The sequence below is a fragment of the Rhinolophus hipposideros genome (genome assembly GCF_964194185.1).
Source record: "Rhinolophus hipposideros genome assembly, chromosome: 4".
Taxonomy (NCBI): Eukaryota; Metazoa; Chordata; class Mammalia; order Chiroptera; family Rhinolophidae; genus Rhinolophus; species Rhinolophus hipposideros.
Window position 1 is genome coordinate 28,524,467 of NC_138050.1, and position 12,086 is coordinate 28,536,552.

A 12,086-nucleotide genomic window follows, 5' to 3' on the forward strand; every position below is an offset into this window, starting at 1 on the left:
TAGGGACCTTGAAAAGAGAAAGAATTCGTGTGAAAAAGAAGCACTTAGAGGGGAGTATGTGAATAGGATATAGTACTTGTCATTTGCTTTGGTGATATTGGACATTCATGGGCTAATTATGTAATAAAAATATTTTTGATAAGCCAAGCCTTTCTCCCATGCCTAGTATTTCTCTGAGTCTTTGTTTGCCCACCTGTACCAATAAATAGACCAAGGACCCGCAATGCATGGGCTTGATACCTGAGCAGGTGTTTCATTTATGTTTCAGGGATGACTGTGTTTCTGAATGTGTTTTGAAAGAGAGACAATTAAGGCCAAGAATTAGCCCTGGCCTTTAAAAGACACTCACCTACATTCTGCCCTTTAAGGTAGACGCACCTGATAGTTTCCCGAGGAAGCTATATAGAAGACATCTAAAAGCTGGTAGTAAAACCCTGTCATTTTGGGGAAAGAAGTAGCTGCTTAAATTCATGTTAGGTCAGGAATGATTGCATAGTATCTGCAATCCTTTCATCAATTTCTTCTACTGAAAAAAATTTTTGTTTGTTTGTTTCTAAATCTCCAAGAAGAGGCATTATGACGTAGTGGTTAAGAGCAAGCTCTGGAGCCAGACAGCCTAGATTGCTAGCCAAGGGTCTTGCACAAATTACCTGGCTCTCCTCTTCTCAGTTTCTTTATCTGTATTTACTGTAGCAACTATATTTACACCATAGCGTTGTGGTGAAGATTAAATGAACGAATAATATAAAGCACTTAGAGCAGTACGACCTGACACAAAGTAAGCCTATATTGTTCTCTTCAGGGAGCAAGACTGGGATCCAAGTACTTCAGGAGTATTCCCTGGATTATGCTGAACCTGGTCTGAACCAGGGCAAAGAGACCTGGGCCAGAGCTAGAAATTTGGGGATCATTAAGACATCAGCCAGGTGTTCATAATCTGCAAGTTACGGAACGAGAGCTCATGGAAGAGCAGAAATCATAGGCAGCATTCTGTGTTTGTGAGCATGCGTGCATTGTTTCTGGAGGGAGACTCCATCACTCATCATTTTTCTCAGAGATCTGAGACCCCCAAAAGATTAAGCATCACTATCTTACAGGAAATACAGTAACACACTCTGTGGTCCACATGGGTCTTTTAAAAGATAAATAATTGAAACTCCAGGGAAAGTATTTTATGAATACAACATTTTACTGGAAAATAGTTTTTTAAAGGGCTCCATTTTATATGTCTAGTACTCATTTTTATAAGTTTTCTTCTATAAAACAAATTTAAAACTTCTTAGTAGATCTAATAGGAATAACTCCTTCAGTGTCAGAACACACTCGTTAGTTTTCGAAGTAATTTTTTACAACTTAATGTGCATTTCAGCATTTGTTAGGCATATTAATTTTTAAATATTCTGTATTATTTTTACAATTATTGTTCCTAAGGCTTCTTACAACATGTCTGCATTTTTCTGATTATTTCCTACAGTGGCTTATATAATGTTTTTATTCTTGCAATTATTATTTTTAGTAATTATTTGAACCTCATATATCAACATCTCCCTTTAACTGCTTCGTTATTTAGAACCAGGCTTTTGTGGTATTGCCAGAAATTTTACTCTTCAAGGCCAAGATGTAGGTGGTTGTTTTTCCCTCTTTCTGTCTGAGTTTTAAACTATCAGCCTCAAAATTATCTCCTGTGATATAAAATGCAAATGACAAACCTTGGTAACCTTTTTCAGTACAAATATTTTTCTTATTGTTGGTTTTAGTTTTTTGCAAAACTTGTGTGTTAATTATTTTTAATGTTTAAAGTGTTGTGTAAATTTTGAACTGCCATATATTTTAAATGTATTTTCTAATTTCAGCTTCACTTTCGATGTTCTCTTGACTCAGTGACAAATCTACCTTAACCTGTAATCAATCCACTGTTTTCAATAATTAATTCTGTTTGCTAAAATAATGGGATTAGCTAGATTAGACATAATTTATTCCTATTTTAAAACTACTAATCCAAATCAGAATTAATCTATTTTGATTGTGTTAACTGAAGTGGACCTGATGTGAAAACAAAAGTCTCACACTCCAGATATGATCAGTGTTATTAATTTTTGTAAACTAAGAATTTTCGTAAAAATACTACCCTGTCTCAATCAAAAACTCAAGAATTTCTTATGAGCTATTATTAATGATGGGCTCCACTAGATGACATAATGTTTAGAAGGAATTATTAAGAAATTCTATGAATGATAATGTTAAATAATATAGTTTTATTTTATGCTTGAAAATGAAATTATTTTTATTAAATTATAATTTCAGACTAGTGCCTAACACTGTTCCCTCCTCACATTAATTTCTCCTGTAATATATTGTCAATTAGCTATAAACACGCTTATTTTTAAATGCAATTCAGAAACCTCTAATGGAATCCTGTGGCAAAGTGAAGAATCCTTTTCTGTACATACTACAGATGTGTCAAAACCATTTATGGTTTTGTTCATGCACATGACAGAACTACCAGACTTGAGTGGCTCAACTGAAAGTTGTAGTTTAAATCATTCTGCTCAGAGTTCTGCTATCACTTGCATATGTCAGTAATGAAAAAAATCAACATAAGTATCTTTGAAAAGCAATTTTAGATCATTAAAGATGTATGAATTTTGACAAAGCAAGAAGATTTGAGGCTTATTAAGAATATGTTAGGTCTGTACATTGAGTGAAGGGAGAGAGGTATTTATGCCCCTGCTCAAGAGGCAAGGTATAGCCTAATTGTAACTTCATGAAAGATTAAATGGACAGATACAGTGAAAGACTGAGTCTTAATCTTGTCTGCTCCTACAAAGCTTTTGTGAGAAAAAAAGCCTGTTCCCGTATGAATCCTGAAAAGAAACAGGATCTTAGAACAGCTCATATTTCTTAATGGACTACATGTATGATACATTATTGTCCATCTGATAGGTAGTTAAGGGCGACTGGGTACTCATTTTCTACAGAACTTACACATGCCTTTTTCATAATATATTAAATTTTCTCCATTTGCTCAAGGATTCTCAATTTCATTCTTTTTTTCTTTTTTCCTGTTTACCATTAAAGTTTGACAATTTGTAAATATGCAAGTAACTCAGGAGAGAAGGTGAACAAAGCAGGACTTCTGTGGGTTTCTCTCTCAGGTTGAAGAAAGACAGCATCAGAACATGTATAAATGGTTCTTCCAGGCCTTCTATGGTGTCCTTTTTGCCCTTCTACTGTGTAACCCTTATGAAACGACGTTGTTAAAAACAAACTTTTGAAAAATAGAATTATTTTTTCACCCTCCCCCCCCAAAAATAAATTTGACTATTTGTAGATCTCATAGCTGTAAATTTCCAAAATTCTTTAGCAATAAAGAATCGATTCCATTTGTTCTACTTAGCTATTAAAGTATAATCTTAAGAAGCATCAGAGTGGGCGCATTCTAAATAATCTGTGAGAGGTCGTGTCAGTTGACTTGCATATGTTTTTGAAAATGCTGAGTATTTCCTGGAGTCATGACTACATTTGCTAAAACGTATATTGCATTTTTAGAAGCTATGAAGTGCATCTCTGTCGTGTGATGTGAGTCTTATGTCAGCTGCAACGACTCGATTTGCATGTAAATTCTGAAAATTTTCTTGTCCCTTGTGACACTTCTGAAATGTCTGTCTGTTCTTTTTTCCTTTTTAATCTCTCAAGCTCACTATTTGGATAAGATAGTTAAAGGTACTGTATACTTGCTCTTTGTTGACATATCTACATATATATATAAAACCATGTATCAAATTGTACTAGGTATGAAAATAGACTGTTTTTCATGCATATTTTTGTAAATTATAAATCAGGCTTACATTATGTGAAATGCCTTGGATTTAAAGTATTGAGACTTAAATGTCTGTGTCTCATTTTTATAATTTTGGGTTATCACAGATTTCATTCCTTTGTAAAAAGGCTTCACCGGAACCAAAAAACTGAAGATAACAGTACATTTGCTGTTTTTTGTTTCTTTATTATTTTTTGGTTTTGTTTTAAGATCTTCATTGTTGGCAATTCAGCTAATGAGCTTTAAATTTGAAATTAAAGGATCACAATTGTTCACTCTCTTATCATAGACTAAAAAAATTGCCAATCTAAAGAAGATTCTGGTTAACATGTTGAGAGAAATCTCATTTATCCTTATATGGAAACTTCTTTGGCTTTTTCTAAGTGTTTCAAAATGTATGTGCTATCATAATTTGTTTTGCGATTTTCTAAAAAACTGCAAAATATTGTGTATTTTGTAAAACAGAAACCATAACACTGCTCAGCAGAAAACAGCAGATTCTCATGTCTTCAGTTATCGTAGAAATAGGTGAAAAATATTTTTTCAGAAAATTCCCTTTCCCTCTCTCCTCAGATTTCCTATTTTCTATTCTTTGTTTGTGCTTTTCATTAGAATATGAAAATATTCATGGCAATATCCAGGCTTTCGTATAATAACTCATGTGTGCACACAGTCAGCTGCTGCACCTCTGTGTCAGGGGGGGCACTTAAATCTTTCTTTTTCGTTAAAAACAAAACAAAAACATCCATAAAGAAAATTCACCTTTTATATATTGAATAATCTAGAAATGCAGACAGTAATTGTCTGAAAGAAGCAGCAAAATTAATCTCATCCTGACCTGATGGTATCCATAAGCATAATTTTATTATACCCTGCCACAAGAGACTGTCAAAATATTCTTCTTTCTGTTCACGCTCATCTTAAGAGACAGAACGTCTCTTTGAGATATTTTCATTTCAAGTTTTGCAGTGGAGGAGGAGGGGAAGCCAATATGTGAATAATTCTATTAATAGAGACTTAAAATAACCATCTTTAAACAGATTGTTCCCTTAAATTTTGTCACCAAAACAAGAGTAGCATTCTGAGAAAATGTATAACGAACCCCAATTGCTGTAGCAAGTATATTTACCAATATATATTTCATACCAAATTACAAAACATTCTGTCCAAAGAGATCTGATTAATAGCCAATTACTCGTACAATTTTAGAGCATTTATATCCTTATTTCTGTCAATGTCATATCAAACTCATAGACAAGAACACCAGAATCTACTTTTGTGTCATTCTCATAAACAGATCATGTTGGCTGCATGCCAGATATCATCAGTAGGAAGTGACAAAAATTGTTTTTTGTTTTTTTAATGTCATGTTAGACTGAAACAATTATAGATTTTGGATATATTAAATTATTTTAATTGTTTCCCAAATTTTCCCTCCTTGCCCATAAAAGCAGACAAGATAGGATATAAAGGTAACAGCATAAAAGCCTTAGGGAGATTGTCACAAAATATCACTCTTCGCTATCTGTCTTGAAGCACGTCACTACCGTGTTTTTGTTCAGTCTATCAGTGTTTTATTGTGGTCCTTATGGTATTTCATTTTGTCCGTCCTAAGTAATCAAATATGCACAGCTATTACATTTAGTTGGAAATCCTGTTGGTCCTGTCCCATCCGTATGCAGCCTGAATCCTAATGTTTGTTAGAATAGATGCTAAGCTGCTTCACTATTTCCTGGGCTTTGCTTATTCTGTGACAAGGAATGTACTCTTGGCATAAAGTATAGTCATTAATGCTGGCCTATACTTTGTGCAATTATTTAATGCACTGTAATTTCACATGAATATACGGCAACTCTGAGGCCAGATAAAATTAATGTTCTGTTTTTAACATCCTTCATATCCTCATCCTCACTTTCATGCTTTTGAACTCAGAGGGAATTTTTTAAAGCAACAAGGTGCTTTAAGAAGGTATGTCCTAATGAGTGACCAGTAATGTTTACCACAGATTAAAAATCTATACGAAGGATTCTGAAATTATCTTGTTGAGATGTTTTTTCACACTGTGCAATCAACCAATCGACCTTGTTGCTTTGCTAAAGAAAAAAATTTAAGTTAATTTTGTCTGGCCTGCAGCTGTTTAGTGGGTTGTTGCATATATTTCTGTCCTGCCCAGGTAAGTGGTGTCTCAAGGGTCAGGCCAATCAAAGATGCCACTTGGATAAGAATTAGAGTCCTTGGATAACGTTGCTGGTTCTATCCATGTGCAATTACAGTATTTGTGCTGTTTATAAAGGCCTGTTCCCACTCAGTGTCCCTTATCTGTTCGTTTTAGTTGCGAAAGCTTTCAATACTCAAATCCCTTGTTTTCCTTCTTTGTCTCTTTTGACAGAGGGTTGTCCCGGTCTGTGCAACAGCAATGGAAGATGTACACTGGACCAAAATGGCTGGCATTGTGTTTGCCAGCCAGGGTGGAGAGGAGCAGGATGCGATGTGGCCATGGAAACTCTGTGCACAGATAGCAAGGACAACGAAGGAGGTAGGAAAGGCTGAGCATGAAAACAAGTGTGTGCCAGACCACAGGTTTAGAATGTACAATGAGTACTTAGGTATCTGTTGCCAAAAAATCTGATCCCCATAGATAAGATTGGTTGAAAAATGTATGAGCACTGGTAGAGTGATTTTGCTCCCCAGTTTCCCTGAAACAAATGTGAGATTATTATCATTCAGGGAAAAGACAGGGTAACCAAGCTACTGTATAATGTACATTGTTCTCCGTCCTTTTCCTAATCTCTAGGTGACGACTGTCCTCACCACTGTATTTAGGGCCCTGTGAGTTGGAAGCTCTAACGCAGTATTTTAATAACTAAACAACCCAAAAGATGCAAGGTATTTTCCAAGCTCTTCTGATGAAACGCATAGATGACAAAATAAAACAGTAACAAAAAATAGTCCCCTTTGAAGCTGTAATTTCACTATCTTTTTATCCTTAACTTTACACTTTATTAAAAAGGTTGTGATATGCCGTCCAACATAAGCCCTAGGTTAGGAAATACTTATTTTCCCTGTTGGGCACATTCTTCTTGCCGCTGTATTTTAATTTCAGAAAATGGAGCGTGACAGTTGGCGACTACTCCTCCAGTGATGGAGGAGTTGGTCCTGATAGCTTTCCATTTGGGATGCCTTTAGAACTGAGTTTTTAGAAAGGACTTAGTCTCCATCTGGGCCTCTGTGGTCACTTGCTCTGTGGGTTAGGAGGTGTTTCCCTACCCCCTCTTTCATTCCACCTGCTCTTTCGGGAATGTCCCCATGGGCAATAGAATGTTGGTTAAGAGTGCAGGTTTGAGAGTCAGACAGATTTTCACTCCAGCTCGCAGTGCTTATGTGATCTTACAACAAGATTCTGATCTCTTTGAACTTCAGTTGCTTCACCTGTAAAATAGGAACACAAGAGGTTTTGAAAGGATTAAACGAGAGAACATATGTAAAGTACTTAGCATAACGCCAGGCACATAGTATGTTATATGTAACAGCAATTATTATCCAATTTTCCTCCCTTTGCTTTCAAAAATAGTCACTTTTGACTGATTGCAGTTCATAGAAGGCTGTCAGAGAAGGTTGAACAGCCGTTTCCTTGCGACATAGAGTCGACCTAACTACTATTCTCTAGGAAACACAGTGACCAGAACCAACCCTCAACACACCTGTACGCACGCACGCACGCATGCACATACACATGTGCTAAACTAGGCCTACAGTCATTCTCAAACCCAATGTTATTTGTGTCTCTTCTTCCTAACAAGAAGCTATAATTCTTCCCTTTGTTTTCGAGCAGACACTTCACTGTTTTCCCTATTTTCTTTCAACCTGAACTATCAAGAAACTTGAGCCACAAATTCTGAGCTAAAGCCCCCTTTCCTTTCTGCTCCCGATAGATTTAGGAGGTCCTTAGCCCTTGCAACTTTTCCTACCTACTAATAGCTTGTTGCCACAACTCCTGGTAACCTTACACTTCTTAGAAACGGTAGCATTAGTCCTCTCTGAGCCACAACCCAGATTCCACCTTGCCTCATCATTGTTCCCCAAGGAGCCCTTGCCCCATTGTTTCTGGTTGCCTAGGGAGGAAGGAGAGCTGCTCTTCTTCCCTGAGCATAGATTTCAGAGTTTGTCTTCCGGAAGGGGATTACACAGGGTAGGTTACTGCTATCTCAGAGGGAAGCAACCTGCAGGGCCAAGTGGGGGGAGACACTGCAGAGTAATTTAGGGGCTAATCAACTCTTTAGTATTGTTATCAACTAAGGAGGATTTTCCTTTTCCTCAAAATTTATCAGCTGTGAATTGGCCTCCTTCCCCTTTGTTTATTCTTGTTAGTATTGAACTATGCTATCTCTAGGCTTCCCTCTCCAAGGGGAAGTCTGAGCTGATAGAAGACCTGTGGTTTCTCTGCTTCTCTCATGTAATTTGTATTCCTGTCCCTAACCAAATTTTGTTCATCTTCTAAGAAGAAATATCAGTGCCACCTTTGTTGTACCCTGATATTGTAACCTTGGGTGCCTTATAACCTGAGCTGGAGGGCTTCCTTGAACTTCAGCATGGGTTACGAGTACAGAGATGATGTTTTTCACATAAACCCCAAATAATGACGCATAATCTGGCAAGTAAGAACATCATTATCTTTATATGAGGACAGTAGAGCAGGATGTCTAAAACAAAGACAATACCTGAAATTCTATGGCATATGATAACTGCACTGTTATAGATGTGTTGGATAAATTAAGTTTGGTGTCAACGCAGCAAATTAGCTAGAAAGCTAAGTAATTTGATTTAACACATTAAATAACTAAGGAGGAAGAGAGGATTGAGAGTTTGATTTGGCCCTACTCAGAAATTAAACATGCCATGTAAACAGCTACTAGTCTAGTCTGAGCAACTTTGTAAAATACAATCTTTGTAAAAAAAAAAATTAAAAAGAAAGTTGTTTACTGTTCCCAGACTGAATAAGACATATAAAAATTGTTTAGAAAGAAAGGCTACATATGGAGAAATAGGTAAATATTTTTACTTAAACCAAGCATCTTCCTTCCCCTACAAAACATACTTTCCTTTACCAAATCCAGTTCCCCCCATCTCTACTATCTAAGCCTAAAGATCCTCAAAACCTGGATCTCACTGATTCGGTGTCCCTCTTTGCCTATAGATTTCCACCTGCCCTTTTTGTCTCTGAAACACTTAAGGACAAGCAGCCTTAGAAAGGAATTTTCTTTCTTTCTTTCTTTCTTTCTTTCTTTCTTTCTTTCTTTCTTTCTTTCTTTCTTCCTTCCTTCCTTCCTTCCTTCCTTCCTTCCTTCCTTCCTTCCTTCCTTCCTTCCTTTCTTCCTTCCTTTCTTTCTTTCTTTCTTCCTTTCTCTCTCTCTCTCTCTCTCTTTCTCTCTCTCTCTCTCTCTCTCTCTCTCTCTCTCTCTCTCTCTCTCTCTCATTCTTTTTTTCTTTCTTTGTTCCTTTTTTTTCTTTCTTTTTTTTAAAGCTCAGATGGGATGTTTATATCATTGTATCATAGTAAACATTCATAGGTTTATTATGTTCTATTACTAATAGTTAATGTTTATTTTTTTAGGATTTTTTAATTAAAAATATAGATAACATGCGATGTACTAGTTTCAGGTGTACCCCACAGTTATTCAAGATACCTAAAGAAGTAATCACAATGATAAGTCCAGCAACCATCTGACAGTGTACCACGCTATCACAATATTGACTATATTCCCTATACTGTACATTACCTCCCCATGACTTATTTGTTTTATACCTAGACATTTGAACCTCTTATTCCCCTTCTTTTCTCCCCTTTTCAAATAATTCAATTACAGTTGACATTTGATATTATTTTGCATTAATTTCATGTGTACAACATAGTGGCTAGACATTTGTATAAATTGAGAAGTGATCTCCCTGACTAGTCTAGTACTTACCTGGCACTATACATAGTTATTACCATATGATTGACTATATTCTTTATGCTGTACTTTACATCCCATGACTGTTTTGTAACTACCAATTTGTACTTCTTAATCTCTTCACCTTTTTCACTCTGCCTCCCAACACCCTTGCATCTATCACCTCGATAAATCTAGTACCATCTGATACCATCCATAGTTATTACAATATTATTCACTGCATTTTTTATGCTATGCCTACATCCCCATGACTACTTAGTAAAAACCTATTTGTACTTCTTAATTCCCTTCCCCTTTTGCACCACTGCAAACCCCCTCCACTTGACAACCATCAAAATGTTCTCCGTATCTATGAGTTTGTTTCTGTTATATTTATTCATTTTGTTCTTTAGATTCCACATATAAGTGAAATCACATTGCATCTGTCTTTCTCTGTCTTATACTCCACTCAGCACTTATACTCCACTTGTACTCCACTTATACTCCACTCTGTCTTATACTCCACTCAGCACAAGGACAGAATAACAGGCCCATCCCTGCTGCCACAGATGGCAAGAACCTATCCCATTTCCAGGGCTGAAAAATATTCCATTGTGTGTATGTACCACATCTTCTTTATCCATTCATCCATGGATGGACACCCAGGCTGCCTCCACATCTTGGCCATTGTAAACAAGGCTGCAATGAACATACAGATGCACATGTCCCCTTGAAGTAGCTTTTTAGGTTTCTTCAGATAAATACCCAGAAGTGGGATTACTGGGTCCTTCTTTGTCTATTCTTAGAACCTTTGTTTTAAAGTCTATTTGTCTGGTATAAGTATTGCTACTGCTGATTTTTTGTTTTCTTCATTTTCATTTTCATGAAATATTTTTTCCATCCCTTTGCTTTCAGTCTGTCTTTCAATCTGAAGTGACTCTTTTGTAGGCAGCATATATAAGAGTCTTGTTTTCTTATCCATTCAGCTCTACTATGTCTTTTGATTGGAGCATTTAATCTATTTACATTGAAAGTAATTACTGATAGGTATGTAGCTATTGCCATTTTATTATTTATAATTTTGATTTTTTTCTTTTCTGTCTTAAGTCCCTCTAACATTCTTTGTAATACTGGTTTGGTTGTGATGAACTCCTTTAGCTTTTTCTTGTCTGGGAAGCTCTTTATCTGTCCTTTGATATTAAATGATAGCCTTGCTTGGTAGAGTAATCTTGGTTGTAGATCCTTGCTTTTCATCACGTTGAATGTTTTGTGCCAATCCTTCTGGCATGCCAAGTTTCTGTTGAGAAATCAGCTAACAATCTTATGGGACCTCCCTTATAAGTTACTAGTTGCCTTTCTCTTGCTGCTTTTAGGATTCTCTCTTTGTCTTTAACCTTTGCCATTTTAATTATAATGTGTCTAGGTGTGGGCCTGTTTGGGTTCATGTGGTTTGGGACTCTCTGTATTTCCTAGACTTGTATGTGTATTTCCTTTACCAGGTTAGGAAACTTTTCAGTCATTATTTCTTCAAATCAGTTTTCAATTCCTTGCTTTCTCTCTTCTCCTTCTGGTACCCCTATGAATCAAATGTTGTTATACGAATGTTTTTCCAGAGGTCTCTTAAACTGTCCCCACTTTTTTGGATTCTTTTTGCTGTTCTAATTGGGTATTTTGTGCTACTGAGTCTTCCAAACCGCTGATTCGGCCCTCTGCTCATCTAGTCTGCTGGTGATTCCTTCTAGTGCATTCTTCATTTTAGTTATTGTATTCTTCACTTTTTTTTATGGTTTTTATGTTCTATTTTTTGCTTGATATCTCTTTGTTGAAATTTTCATTAAGTTCTTTGAGTATCCTTATAACCATTGTTTTGAATTCTGTCTCTGGTAGGTTGCTTGCCTCCATTTTATTCCATTTCATTTCATTTCAACTCTCTTTCTGGAGTTTTCTCCTGTTCTTTCATTTGTGACATATGTCTTTGTTTCCTCATTTTGGTTGCCCCTCTGTTTGTTTCTATGTATTAAGTAGATCTGCTATGTCTCCAAGTCTTGGCCGGATATCCTTATGTAGTAGGTGTCCTGTGGGACCTTGGTATAGTCTCCCTGGTCACCTGTTCCATGTGACCCATGAGTGTCCCTTGTGTGTGTTGTGTGTGCCCTCCTGTTATAGTTAAGCCTTGATTACTATTTGAATGTCGGTGAGTGGGATTGACCCTCTGGCTGACTGGCTGTGGGGTTTGGCCACATCTACAGTTTATGGGCTGCTTGTGGGGGGCTTACTTCACCTAGTGATATTTGCCCCCGTGGGCTTTGGTGCCTGTGGAGGTTGCCCTTTGTATG

At 36.5% G+C, this 12,086-nt stretch overlaps 1 protein-coding gene across 11 annotated transcripts in view; it reads left to right on the forward strand.

Moving 5' to 3' along the window:
* Window positions 1–12,086, forward strand: part of TENM3 (teneurin transmembrane protein 3) — a 955,259-nt gene that overhangs the window by 865,841 nt on the left and 77,332 nt on the right. For 5 of the 11 annotated variants that reach the window (XM_081046184.1, XM_081046189.1, XM_081046193.1 and 2 more), the window contains 3 exons: window positions 3,697–3,723; window positions 5,272–5,292; window positions 6,210–6,356. In XM_081046184.1, coding sequence (XP_080902310.1) covers window positions 3,697–3,723; window positions 5,272–5,292; window positions 6,210–6,356 — 195 coding nt within the window. The remainder of the gene's footprint in view (window positions 1–3,696; window positions 3,724–5,271; window positions 5,293–6,209; window positions 6,357–12,086) is intronic. The other 6 variants (XM_081046191.1, XM_081046192.1, XM_081046194.1 and 3 more) reach the window with 3 other exon arrangements.